Raw genomic sequence first — 14,735 nt, forward strand, 5'->3', positions numbered from 1 at the left:
TTCTTCAGGCTAAATAATCTTAATTCCTTTGACCTTTCCTCATAGGACCCCTGTAGTTATTTTTCTCATCCTCTGAACATTTTTCTATCTCTGGACAGTAAGCTCATTATGGTCAGGGAATGTATCTGCTAATTCTGTTTTATAGTACTCTCCCAAAAGCTTAGTATTGTGCTCCGGAGCTTAGTATAGTGTTCTGCCCAAGTACTCAATAAATACCATTGATTGATATCTTTCCATCCTTCTTTAAGTATGGTGAGCAATTTTTTTTTGGTGGTATTTGTTTAACTCCTATTACATGCCAAGCACTGTACTGAGCAGTGGGGTAGATACCAGATAATCAGGTCCCACATGGAACTCCCAATCTCAATAGGAGGGATAACAGATGAAGGAACTGAACCACAGAAAAGGTGACTTATACAAGGTCACACAGCAGGTAAGTAGTGGAGCCAGAATTAGAACCCAGGTCTTCCGACTGCCAGACCTGTGGTCTTTCCACTAGGCCAAAATTGGACACCCTATTCTAACAAGAGATGGTTTAATCATGAGTGTGCCTCACAAGTGGCTTCTGAATTCAGTGTTTAATCCATTCAGGTTTTCTCAGGGAAAATGGTGGGGGAAATTTTACGGGTTCAATTTAGAACTGATTTTGAGGACTGGAAGTTGCTGCTTATGGGAGAAGGGCTTGATCCTCCTTCTGTCCCAGGGACCTCCTTCCTACTTTCTTTCTCAGATATAAAAACTAGTTGGGTATCCCAAATAGTTTGATTAATCAGTGGTATTTACTGAGTGATCACACTGTGCAGAGCCCAAACTAACCACTTGGGAGAGTGTAATACAATAAAGTTGGTAGACCCAATTTCTGACCACAAGGAGCTTACGGTCTAGAGCTTATGGTCTTGATACGGGTATATCTTACTTATCTTTCTTAAATTAAACCTTCAAATAATATTTGACTGTGAGCCCGTTGTTGGGTAGGGACCGTCTCTATATGTTGCCAACTTGTACTTCCCAAGCGCTTTCTTCAGTGGTCTGCACGCAGTAAGCGCTCAATAAATACGATTGAATGAATGAATGGATTTGAGACAAAATTCATATTTAAGAAATAGTTTCATTTTAAAACAATGTTTTCGTGGTAAAATTCAGTTAAACCCAAAGCAAAGGGCCCTAATTACGGAAGAATTCCTTCACAAACCATTCAATATATTCCACTGACTGCACGGCAGAGGAACTGAAGCGATCTGTGGATCTGTCCGGACAGGACAGGGCTGGCTGACTTAAAGTGAGGTTGAGTGATTCAGCCCTGGAAAAACAAGCACAAAATTAACCGTGCCAGGCCCCCACAGCCCAAACACCCCCAACATGCCCAAACTATGGCTGGCAAGGCTCTAGCCACCACTGGCACAGCGAGGGCTGGATGTTTAGATAACCTGCTGGCAAGCTGAGGCACCCGGTCTCTTGAGAAAGAAAGGAGACTGGAGATTCAGCAAGGTTGAAAAGCCACTCCTTTGCCAGGTGATGTGCTTCAAAAATCAGAATTGTGTGTCCTCACAACTCCGGTGCCTCCCTGACTCATGTATGATTCTGTGGGTGTGTGTGTTTGTTTCGATTACATCCTACATATAGACTATGAGACCCTGTGGGACTTGATTATCTTGGATCTACCCCAGCGCTTAGTATTCATTCATTCATTCAATAAGCGCTTAGTACAGTGCTCTGCACACAGTAAGCGCTCAATAAACACGATTGAAGAAGAAGAATCGTATTTATTGAGCGCTTACTCAAGCACTTCGGAAGTACAAGTTGGCAACATATAGAGACAGTCCCTACCCAACAATGGGCTCACACTCTAGAGAAGCAGCGTGGCTCAGTGGAAAGAGCCCGGGCTTTGGAGTCAGAGTTATGGGTTCGAATCCCTGCTCTACCAATTGTCAGCTGTGTGACTTTGGGCAAGTCACTTGACTTCTCTGTGCCTCAGTTACCTCATCTGTAAAATGGGGATTAAGACTGTGAGCCCCCCGTGGGACAACCTGATCACCCTATAACCTCCCCAGCGCTTAGAACAGTGCTTTGCACATAGTAAGCGCTTAATAAATGCCATTATTATTATTATTATTAGAAGGGGGAGACAGACAACAAAACAAAACATGGAGACAGGTGTCAAAATCATCAGAATCATCTCCCCCTCATCCCCCTCTCCATTCCCCCCATCTTACCTCCTTCCCTTCCCCACAGCACCTGTATATATGTATATATGTTTGTACATATTTATTACTCTATTTATCTTGCTTGTACATATCTATTCTATTTATTTTATTTTGTTAATATGTTTGGTTTTGTTCTCTGTCTCCCCGTTTTAGATTGTGAGCCCACTGTTGGGTAGGGACTGTCTCTATATGTTGCCAACTTGTACTTCCCAAGTGCTTAGTACAGTGCTCTGCACACAGTAAGCGCTCAATAAATATGATTGATTGATTGATCAGAACAAATAGAATTAAAGTACATAAATTAGTACAGCGCTTGGCATATATTAAACACTTCACAAAATATCACAGTTATTAATTAGTATCATTATTACATCAACTGGCCGTTACCTAAATTTAGAGACTTCTGGGGCTGGCTGAGGGCAGAGCCTGCTTCTTTTCCAAGATCTGTGTCGAGACCTCAAAGCTGACATTCCTCCCTGATCTAGATCCTGTCTGAGCAAGGGTCATGGACGAATCAGATTCCGGTGCAGAGTGGGATGGAGATCTTCCTCAAGGAATATCATTTGGAGGAACTTGAGACTTCAGAATAAATTTTGAGTTACAAAGTACCCTAAATGCTGCCGACATGATGACCAGACAGCCATCTGTCTTCTTTTTGTTCTCTGTCTCCCCCCTCTAGACTGTGAGCCCACTGTTGGGTAGCGACTGTCTCTATACGTTGCCAACTTGTACTTCCCAAGCGCTTAGTACAGTGCTCTGCACACAGTAAGCGCTCAGTAAATACGATTGATTGATTGATTGATTACTCCCTGAATCAGGGTGGCTGAAGAGATTATTTACATGGCACCTATTTTGTTGTGCCTTCTGCCAGATTTGGGGATTTTTCTATGGTGCCAGATTCCTTATTTATAGAGTCTAATTTCCTTTTGGCTTTCTTTTTTTTTAGCTAGATGGTCTTTGGCGAGTTCTAGAATGTTTTAGGAACTTCTATCCACAAATATTCCATTGTGTTCCTTTGCTGGTTAAAAAATTTTATTTTTCGCCTATTACTATTTATAATGCTCTTTCCATAAAGTGAGAAGCAGCATGACATAGTAGCTAGAGCCTGAGAGTCAGAAGATCGTGTTTTCTAATCCCGGCTCCACCACTTATCTGCTGTGTGACCATGGGCATGCCATTTCAATTCTCTGTGCCTCAGTTACCTCGTCTGTACAGTGAGGATTGAGACCGAGCCCCACATGGGACAGGGATTGGGTCCAACCTGATTTGCTTGTATCCACCCCAGTGCCTGGCACATAATAAGCACTTAACAAATACCACAGTTATGATCATTTTTAAAGTGCCACTCCCCTGCCCACCCACCCCTATCATATCTTTAGAGTTTACAGCCTAGCAACACTGAATTTCATTGTTTTTCTTCCATCCACCAAAGGTGCCATTGAAGCACAAGGCTATATTTCCTAAAACAATGCTACTTTGGAAGGCTTCCTTTCTGGAAACTATGTCCTCGTTGAACTGACATGTGTCTTCATGAGGGAGCTTGGAGGCCCAGACCCCGGCTAGTAAATGTCTCTATGCTCTCAGGGGCAGTCGGTTCCTGTCAAATACCAATGAGGCAGTGGTATAGGAGAAGCCAGAGGCCCCTTGCTGGTGTATCAGATTGACGATGGCCTTTGGTAATCTCCTGGAGACATGAGAGCTACTCCAGTCTTCCCAGGAAATCCGCAAAACAGTGGGGAGCTGAAGCCAGAGGACATTGCTTGAGGTGAAAGGAGGTCCAGGATCATCTCATCATCAGGGGAAAGGCCTTGTTCATCCCTTAGATAGAGGGCAGGAGTAGCAGCGTGGCTCAGTGGAAAGAACATGGGCTTGGGAGCCAGAGGTCATGGGTTCCAATCCCAGCTCCGCTAATTGTCAGCTGTGTGACTTTGGGCAAGTCACTTAACTTCTCTGGGCCTCAGTTGCCTCATCTGTAAAATGGGGATTAAGACTGTGAGCCCCATGTGGGACAACCTGATCATCTTGTAACCTCCCCAGCACTTAGAACAGTGCTTCGCAAATAGTAAGCGCTTAATAAATGCCGTCATTATCATTATCTTGGTTTCACCTCCAGTTCCCTCATTTCTTCTTCAGTCTCCAGCTGCCGATGACCAGGAACCAGTAGGGTTGGGCCTGAAAACCCCTCCCTGGCCCAAGCCCAAGTGAGCCCAAGTAACTCCCCACACTGGCCAAAAGGGCCTCTGGCCATCATCACAGCAAAACTGTTGAAATACTGTTACTCACTTTTAGACTGTGAGCCCACCTTTTAGACTGTGAGCCCACTATTGGGTAGGGACTGTCTCTATATGTTGCCAAATTGTACTTCCCAAGCGCTTAGTACAGTGCTCTGCACACAGTAAGCGCTCAATAAATACGATTGATGATGACGATAATACTGGAATGGCTGTTCCAAGATTTTTCTTGGGGAAATAAGTGTGTTTACTCCGTTAGAATGCAAGCTCCTTGTAGGCAGGGAATGTGTCATTTCATCTGTACTTCTCAAGCACCTAATACAATGCATTCATTCAATCGTATTTACTGAGCGCTTACTGTGTGCAGAGCACTGAACTAAGCGCTTGGAAAGTACAAGTTTGCAGCATATAGAGACGGTCCCTACCCAACAGCAGGCTCACAGTCTGGCACCAAGCAGACACTCAGTGAATACTGATAATAATAGCTGATTGATTGACAGATTGATCAATAGACCTTCGAGGCCTAGAGAGTACAAGCTCCTCAGCCACTCTATCCCACGAGGTCCTGACCTTCCCCTATTCCCACCACCTCAGAGGGAAATCATCCTCCCGAATGGAAATCATCCTTTGACGGGGTAATGGAGGTGGATTATGTGTAATGAGAGGCTATTCTTAACTATTCCTTCTTTTTAAGACTATCTGGTTTTGAACCCGAAAAGCTGGTTAAGATTTAGAGGAAACTCTTCCTTAAAGCTCCCCACCCTTGGAGCTTTTTCAAGGGTTTTGTCAGGTGACCCTACAGTTTCTCCAAGTCAAGGAAGAATCACGGTATCGTCACTGCCTGCTGATGTCTGAAGAATAATTGCCTGTCATTGGGGTTGTGCTGCCTAACGAAATGAAGCGCTGAGCAATGTTGATTGGAATTCTTTGTTCAGCCCTAATTGCTCTTGGTTGGGCATATTCTGTTCAGAAGATCACCCACATACCATCTACACTAACAAATAGTAATATTTCCAGTTGGATTTTCCCATTTAAATGTCCATTTAAGGTATGTTTCTACAGAAGAGATTCTGGCTTCTGTCTCCTTGGGTCACTCCCTCCTTTCAATGCTACTAATAATTATGATGGCATTTATTAAGTGCTTACTATGTGCAAAGCATTGTTCTAAGCACTGGGGAGGTTACAAGGTGATCAGGTTGTCCCACGGGGGGCTCACAGTCTTCATCCCCATTTTACAGATGAGGGAACTGAGGCCCAGAGAAGTTGAGTGACTTGCCCAAAGTCACCCAGCTGACAGTTGGCAGAGCTGGGATTTGAACCCATGACTTCTGGCTCCAAAGCCCGGGCTCTTTCCACTGAGCCACGCTGCTTCTCTTTTAACTCGTTGTTATCATCACCCACATTATCGACTGAGTAGACACACTGTGCAGAGCACTGAACAGGGCCCCTAGGAAATATGCAGAAGTATGGCATACAATTCTGGCCCTTGACGAGCTTACAACTGAGCAGGAAAGACAACCATACAGAATTGGACAAGTATACAGTTCCCTGCTGTTAAAAGAACGTGAAAAAACATAAAAAAAGACAATAACCCAAGTGGATAAACAAATCAACATCTATAAATGAACAGATTGAGAAGGTGAACCAAAAGGGTGGAGGAGGTTCAGAGGAAGAAATGACTAGGAAGGTAGATGGCTTTTAGGAAGGCTTTGAACTGGATGTTCATATATGTATATATGTATATATGTTTGTACATATTTATTACTCTATTTATCTATTTATTTTACTTGTACATATCTGTTCTATTTATTTTATTTTGTTAGTATGTTTGGTTTTGTTCTCTGTCTCCCCCTTTCAGACTGTGAGCCCACTATTGGGTAGGGACTGTCTCTATATGTTGCCAAATTGTACTTCCCAAGTGCTTAGTACAGTGCTCTGTACACAGTAAGCCCTCAATAAATACGATTGATGATGATGATGATGATGATGATGACGAAGTGGGTTGTGAGCTGGCGCATTTGAGGAAGGAAGGCATTCAAAGTAAGTGGAATGGCAGTATCAAGGGGCCAGAAGCAGGAAACTTGAGGAAAATGGCTAACAGATTTATCTGGGAGGAATGAAAAGCTTGAGGTGAGATGTAGAAGAAGAACAGAGCTGATAAGCAATGTTTTTCTGGGGTGGGAGGAGGAAGGGTATTTGATAATAATAATAATAATGGCATTTATTAAGCGCTTACTATGTGCAAAGCACTGTTCTAAGAGCTGGGGAGGTTACAAGGTGATCACGTTGTCCCATGGGGGGCTCACAGTCTTAATCCCCATTTTACAGATGAGGTAACTGAAGCCCAGAGAAGTCAAGTGACTTGCCCAAAGTCACACAGCTGATAATTGGCGGAGCCGGCATTTGAACCCATGACCTCTGACTCCAAAGCCCGGGCTCTTTTCCACTGAGCCACGCTGCTTACATAGTAAGCACTTACTATGTGTCAGACACTACATTAAGAGCTGGGGTAGATAGAAGCTAATCAGGTTGGACACAGTCCATGTCCCACTTGTGGCTCACAGTCTTAATCCCCATTTTATAAATGAGGTAACTGAGTCACAGCATTTGTTATTTAAGGGTGGTGAGAAACCATAGCCTAGACATATGCGCACACGTACACACACACACACACACCACATATGGGAATAAACTAGCATATAAGCACACACACACCACATATGGGAATAAACTAGCATATAAGCACACACACCTAGGCTATAAATATTAGCTGAAGAGTACTTACTTTATATCGGTTCCACAGGTTATATTCAGTGTCCTAGTGATGGGACATCCAATTTTAGTACCAACAGGATCAGAATCTTCCCCCGCTTCTTCTGGTCGACTGGATGTGATCCATAACCGTAACTGTGGTATTTGTTAAACACGTTCTATGAGCCGAAGCCTATTTGCTTGGCCAGATAAAAAATCATCTGGTAGGATACGATCCCTGTCCCAAATGGGGCTCACAGTCTATGAGGGAGGGAGAACAGGAAAGCATTTTACCCTGAGGTTCAAGAAGTCTTTTTTATGACATCTGTTAAGGACTTCCCTTAACTTCCCTTCCCTTTGTACTTCCCAAGCGCTTAGTACAGTGCTCTGCACACAGTAAGCACTCGATAAATACGATTGATTGATTGATTGACTTAATACTTGTAAGTAATAAGAGCTGGAGCAGATACAAGCTAATCAGGTTGGACATAGTCCCAATCCTACCTGGGCTAATAGTTTAAGCAGGGGGGACAGCTGGTATTGAATCCCCATAGAGAGGCAGCGTGGCTCAGTGGAAAGAGCCCGGGCTTGGGAGTCAGAGGTCATGGGTTCAAATCCCGGCTCTGCCACTTGTCAGCTGTGTGACTTTGGGCAAGTCACTTCACTTCACTGTGCCTCAATTACCTCATCTGTAAAATGGGGATGAAGACTGTGAGCCCCACGTGGGACAACCTGATCACCGTGTATCCCCCCCCAGCGCTTAGAACAGTGCTTCGCACATAGTAAGTGCTTAACAAATGCCATTATTATTATTATTATTATTATAGAGAAGCAGCGTGGCTCAGTGGAAAGAGCACGGGCTTGGGAGTCAGAGGTCATGGCTTCAAATCCTGGCTCCACCACTTGTCAGCTGTGTGACTTTGGGCAAGTCACTTAACTTCACTGTGCCTCAGTTAACTCATCTGTAAAATGGGGATGAAGACTGTGAGCCCCACGTGGGACAGCCTGATCACCTTGAATCCTCCCCAGCGCTTATAACAGTGCTTTGCACATAGTAAGCACTTAACAAATGCCATCATTATTATTGTTTGACAGTTCAGGAAACAGAGGCAGAGAATCAGCCTGGCCCAGTGGAAAGAGGACAAGCCTGGGAGGCAGAAGGACCTGGGTTCTAATCCTGGCTCTGCCAGTTGCTTGCTGGGTGACCTTGGACTAGTCATTAAGTTCTCTGTGCCTCAGGTTCCTCAACTGTAAAATGGGGATTAATTAACTGTTAAGTTAAGTGACTTGCCCAAGGTTACATAGCAGGCAAGTGGCAGAGTCAGGATAAGAACCCAAGTCCTCTGGTTCCCAGGCCCCTGCTTGATTCTTACTTGTACATATCTATTCTATTTATTTTATTTTGTTAGTGTGTTTGGTTTTGTTCTCTGTCTCCCCCTTTTAGACTGTGAGCCCACTGTTGGGTAGGGACTGTCTCTATATGTTACCAATTTGTACTTCCCAAGCGCTTAGTACAGTGCTCTGCACATAGTAAGCGCTCAATAAATACGATTGGTGATGATGATGATGATTCATTCATTCAATCATATTAAGCGCTTACTGTGTGCAGAGCACTGTACTAAGCACTTGGGAAGTGCAAGTCGGCAACATATAGAGACGGTCCCTACCCAAAGCTGGTTCCCAGGAAGAGGCTTAGAGAGAGGCTGTTTGTGGGAGGTAGGGAGAGATAGTGGTGGCGTCATACCAGGAAATGTTTGCCTCTAACTGGCTCCAGCTCAAAGAACTAGAAGGTCACCGATGAAGGGAAGTAGGGTTGAACTGTGACCCAGAGTCACCGAATGGGAAACCAGATGAGGGTGAATAGGGCAAATTCATTCATTCAATCGTATTCATTGAGCGCGAATGTAATGAACCTTGGGCCATAACGTTCATAAGGCCATAAGGCCATCAGACCCCTGTGATCCCGTTGTTGGGTAGGGACCGTCTCTATCTGTTGCCGATTTGTACTTCCCAAGTGCTTGGTACAGTGCTTTGCACACAGTAAGTGCTCAATAAATACGATCGAATGAATGAATGAACAACTCAATAAATGAACCAGGGAGAACACTTTTTACTTGCAGAGGTTAAAAAGAAGTATGGCTTGGTGGAAAGAGCCAGCGTCCGGGAGAAAGAGGACCCGGGTTCTAATCTCGGCTCTTTCCCTTGTCTTGTGTATGACCTTAGATATGACTGAGGTAATCATCTGAGAATGTGTCCTCTTTTTCTCCCCAAGCTCACCTGGAGGATTGAACTGCACCTCAAGAAAAACCGAGAAGACCATGATGTCCCTCGGCAGCAGCTCAAAAGGTATATCCACTTCTTCCGGTCCCACCCCTTTCTCTCTTGGGGCTCCTCCAACTCCTCTTTTTAACAGGTTGCAGAAGGCTTCTGTCTGTAAATTTGTAAACTCCTCCATTAGCTTTTAAACTCCTCTGCTAGATTGTAAACTCCTTTACTAGATGGTAAACTACCCCATTAGATTGTGAACTCCCCTCTAGACAGTAAGGACCTCCACTAGATGGTAAATTTCCCCACTACATTGTAAATTCCCTCACTAGATAGTAAGCTCCTCCCAGTAGATTGTAAACTGCCCCACTATATTGCAAAATCTCCCACTAGACTCTAAACTCCTCCACTGGACTGTAAACTCCACTAGATTGTAAACTTCTCCACTAGATTTTAAGCACCTCCTCTAGATTGTAAATGCCTCCATTAGATTGTGAAACTCAAATAGTTTGTAAACTCCTCCACTAGATTGTAAACTCCACTAGAGTGTAAGATCCCCAACTAGATTGTAAACTCCTACACAAGATTGTAACCTTAGAAGGTGGTTTATTATTATTATTATTACTATTATTATGTGCCGTCGAGTTGTTTCCGATTCACAGTGACTCCGTGGATATACTTTCTCCAGAGCGTCCTGTCCTCTGCCATAATTCACAACCTTTCTAATGGTTCTTCCATTATCATTGTTATGATCTCTATCCATGTTGCCAACTTGTACTTCCCAAGTGCTTAGTACAGTGCTCTGCACACAGTAAGCGCTCAATAAATACGATTGAATGAATGAACGAATGAATCTAGCTGCTGGTCTGCCTCTTCCACATTTTCCCTGGACTTTCCATAGCATTAGTGTCTTCTCCAGAGAATTAATCCTCCTGATTGTGTGTCCAAAGTATGCTAATCCAAGCCGAGTCATTTGGCCTTCCAAAGACCACTTTGGTTTAATTTGCTCTAAATCCATTTGTTTGTCTTTTGGGCAGTCCATGGTATTCGCAAAAGCCTTGTCCAACACCAGATTTCAAAAGAATTGATGTTCTTTCTATCCTATGTTTTGCACTGTTCAGCTTTCAGATCCATACACTGTCACTGGAAATACCATAGAGTTGACGATTTGTATTTTTGTGGCAATCGTTACATCAGCACAGTTCATGACTTTTTCCAGGCTCTTCATGGCTAGTCTTCCTAACATTAATCTTCAAGAGGGTAGGGCTCTTATAAATCAATCAAACCATCAATGGTATTTCTTTAGTGTTTTCTGTGTGCAGAGCATTGGACTAAGCATTGAGAGAGTCTACCAACTGTATCCCAAGTGCTTAGTATAATACTCTGCATACATTAAGTGCTTAATATCAAATCAATAGATCAATGGTATTTATTGAGCACTTACTGTGTGCAGAGCACTGTACTAAGTGCTTGGGAGAGTACAATACAAAGAATTGGTAGACATGTTCCCTGACCATGATGACATTGCAGTCTAGAAGGAATTCTATTTAATCATTTTATTAGCAGAGCACCTTGCATTGCTTATTTCAATTTAGCCCTCACGACCCCCCTGCAAGGTAGGGTAGGTATTATTATCTCCATTTTGCGTCTGGGGAAACTGAGTAATGGGGAGGTTAAGTGACTTGGCCAAGGTTACATGGTACACAAGTGATCAAGTTGAATCTAAAACCCAGATCCTCTGATTTCCAGTGCCACATTTCTTCCACTACACCACACTGCCTTGCTAGTAAATACCGCTGATTGATTATGTTCCATCTGGTTATAACTAGCAATCAGTTGGATGTATTTGGTTACTTCACAGAACATTTTTACTTCATGAATCCAAATTGTTCAGACTTCTAAGACCGTAAAAGAAAAGCGATCTCTGAAGATCATGATGTGGACAGGGGGTGCAGGCATTCCCGCAAAATCCCGGAAACGTGTTCCCTTGGTTGGGGGAGGTCTAATTTCATGTGACCTTACAATTGCAAAGAGAGACCTGAAGCCTCTTCCTCTTATTCCTTATCAGGTCGGTCGCTCCCGCCTGGAGAAGAAGAACGAAAGAAAATCCTAAGGCAAATGAAGGTACGAACCACGCTGAAGGGGGACAAGAGTTGGATCAATAAACAGGAGGAGACAGAAAGTCGGACAATGTAAGTACGAGGGACATGATCATAATGCTATTCCCCCAGGTAACTCCATCCCCATTTGGGGCCCACTGGAAGCTAAGAGTTCCTTGAAGGGGATGGAACAAATTGATAGTCCTACCCCTTAAAATCAGGAGACTGCAGAAACCACTCCTTCTGCTCCTTCAGCCCGAAACTTTGTCAGAGGTGCATCCTCCCCTAGTCCTTTCCTCCTTACTCTTCCCCATCACCTTGTGGAGCCCCAACTGAGAAGGGGAGCTAGAAAGAAAATTCCCCTATGAAAGAGCCACTGTGGGGCATATCAATACCCCCTGATTGATGAAGGAGTGCCCCAAATTCATTCAATCATATTTATTGAGTGCTTACTGTGTGTTGAGCATTTTACTAAGTTCTTGGGAGACTACAATACAACAATAAACTGACGCAACCCCTGCTCACAACAAGCTTACAATCTAGAGGGACTGTAGAAGGACTAAATCCCCTGCAAAACGTGCCTGGGTTTCTCAACGCAGAACTGGAGGTTAGATTGCCCTGCGCCTAATAATAATAATGATAAAAATGATTCTTGCTTAGTGCTTACAATGTGCCAGGCACTGTTCTAAATACTGGGATTGATACAAGTTAATCAGGGTGGACACAGTCCCCATCCCACATGGAGCTCACAGTCTTCATCCCCATTTTACAGATGAGGTAACTGAGATCCAGAGATTTGAAGTGACTTTGCCAAGGTCACACAGGAGACCAAATTCAGAACCCAGGTCCTTCTGACTCCCCAGGCCTGGGTTCTAGCCATTAGGCCACACTGCTTCTGTGTGGCATTGGAACACAGAAATCAGGGGGGAGAGAGGTCACAGAGGAAGCGTAAGGGCCACTATTCTGTGTCCCCTGTTTTCCCCACCCTAACTCCTGCAACCGGTCTTCAGTGACTCCTCAGAAGAAGCCTCTGAGAAAAAATGGAGAAAAAAAAATTGAATCAGCTCTTTGCACAAAGTAAACGCTCAATAAATACAATTGAACGAACGAATGAACCTTCCATGCCAAGCACAAAAGGAAGGAGTTTGGGACAGCCCTAAAAATCTCTGTGTACTTCAGCCTTGTTGCTCCTTGTACATTTTCTTTTTTCCATGTATGAACCCTACTGACTGCAAGCACTTCTTCCTTGGTGTGTGGCCAACTAAGCTGTTTTGTATCCCTGATTTAACAGAAACCGAGCTGTCAAGGAGAGAGGTGGCACATAGTAAGCACTTAACAAATGCCATTAAAAAAAAAGCTTGGTGCTGGGCGCCATCTGACACCTCTCTCAAGGGCAGTCTTTTGCATGTAGTAACACCTCTTTGTTGCAGTGGGTTGAAGAAGAGTCCCTGGGGGCTTCCACCAGACCGGAGGGTTAAGTACAGTGCTCTGAGCACAGGAAGCACTTAAAAAATAGATTGAGTTGAATGAATGAATAATCAACACCTGTAGAATCGCCAGGTTGCTACAGGGTCCCACAGGCTGGGTGAAGGGCCAGGGGAAGAGAGAGAGATAACAATAATAATTATGGTATTTGTTAAGTGCTTGCTATGTGCTAAGCTCTGGGATAGGTATCGGATAATCAGCTGGATCACGGTCTCTGTTCCATATGGGGCTCACAGTCTAAGGAGAAGGAAGAACAGGTATTTAATCCCCATTTTACAGATTTGGGAACCAAAGCCAAGAGATGTGAAGTGACTTGCCCAAGGTCACCAAGCTGGCCTCGTTCTCACCTGTCCCGCCGTTGATCCCTGGCCCACGTCCTTCCCCTGGTCTGGAATGCCCTCCCTCCACACATCCACTAGGTCTCTTCCTCCCTTCAAAGCCCTACTGAGAGTTCATCTCCTCCAGGAGGCCTTCCAGACTGAGCCCCCCTTTTTCCTCTCCTCCTCCCCATTCCCCCCACCCTACCTCCCTCCCCTCCCCACAGCACCCGTATATATGTTTGTACAGATTTATTACTCTATTTATTTTACTTGTACATATTTACTATTCAATTTATTTTATTTTGTTAATATGTTTTGTTTTGTTGTCTGTCTCCCCCTTCCAGACTGTGAGCCCGCTGTTGGGTAGAGACCGTCTCTATATGTTGCCAACTTGTACTTCCCAAGCGCTGAGTACAGTGCTCTGCACATAGTATGCGCTCAATAAATACGATTGAATGAATGAATGAATGAACCAGGGAACCCAAATTTTCTACCTGGTCCTGGCTCCTTAACATGAAGTTGGGTGAAAAGCCTTAATTCTACTGTTCGCTTCGAGGCCCTAATGAACTTGATTCAGCCCCTGGACTTTATCAGGTCTAGGGAGCAACTCTGGATCAGGGTTGTGGTTCAAGACATCCATCTGTTGGGAGGTAGCACTGAAGACAGGCAGGGTTTTAAATGGAACTTAGGTGGATAAATTATTTTTGCTTCCTTTCTCAGGGAATTACCCTCCAATGGGAGACATTCCTCTTCCTCATCACCTCCCATCACCCCCAGGAGTAATAGGTAATTGATGAAATATTTCTGGCTCCCTGTTCTTTCTAGATGACTTCATTTTCATGGAAGCTGTTTGCACCTGGGATGATTTTATGGTTCTCAGGATGACATGATATATGTATATATATATATATATATATATATATAATATATATATATATCCATCTCTCTCTCTATAGATATATATCTATATACCTATATATAGATATCTCTATAGATATAGATATATCTCTATATCTATAAAGATGGATATATATATATATATCGTCATATGTCTCTATATAGAGATATATAGAGAGATATATATATAGGTATATATATATCTCTATATAGAGATATATGAGAGAGAGATGGATAGATAGCTACATAGTTTTCTTTAATTCTATTTGTTAAGTACTTACTATGTGCCGGGCACTGTATTAAGTGCTGGGGTATATACCAGCTAACCAGGTTGGACACAGTCCATGTCCCTCATAGGGCTTACAGTCTTAAAACCCCATTTTACAGATGAAGTAACTGAAGAACAGAGAAACAAAGTGACTTCTCCAAGGTCACACAGCAGATAAGCAGCAGAATCAGGATTAGAACCCAGATCCTTCTGCC

At 43.6% G+C, this 14,735-nt stretch overlaps 1 protein-coding gene across 1 annotated transcript in view; it reads left to right on the plus strand.

The window, feature by feature from the left end:
• The window catches only part of ZNF185 (zinc finger protein 185 with LIM domain), a 150,285-nt gene that overhangs the window by 41,468 nt on the left and 94,082 nt on the right, over window positions 1-14,735 (plus strand). The window contains exons 3-5 of the mRNA XM_038748610.1: window positions 9,459-9,532; window positions 11,520-11,643; window positions 14,076-14,141. Coding sequence (XP_038604538.1) covers window positions 9,505-9,532; window positions 11,520-11,643; window positions 14,076-14,141 — 218 coding nt within the window. The 5' untranslated portion in view covers window positions 9,459-9,504. The remainder of the gene's footprint in view (window positions 1-9,458; window positions 9,533-11,519; window positions 11,644-14,075; window positions 14,142-14,735) is intronic.

The sequence above is a fragment of the Tachyglossus aculeatus genome, chromosome 6 (assembly GCF_015852505.1).
Source record: "Tachyglossus aculeatus isolate mTacAcu1 chromosome 6, mTacAcu1.pri, whole genome shotgun sequence".
Lineage (NCBI taxonomy): Eukaryota > Metazoa > Chordata > Mammalia > Monotremata > Tachyglossidae > Tachyglossus > Tachyglossus aculeatus.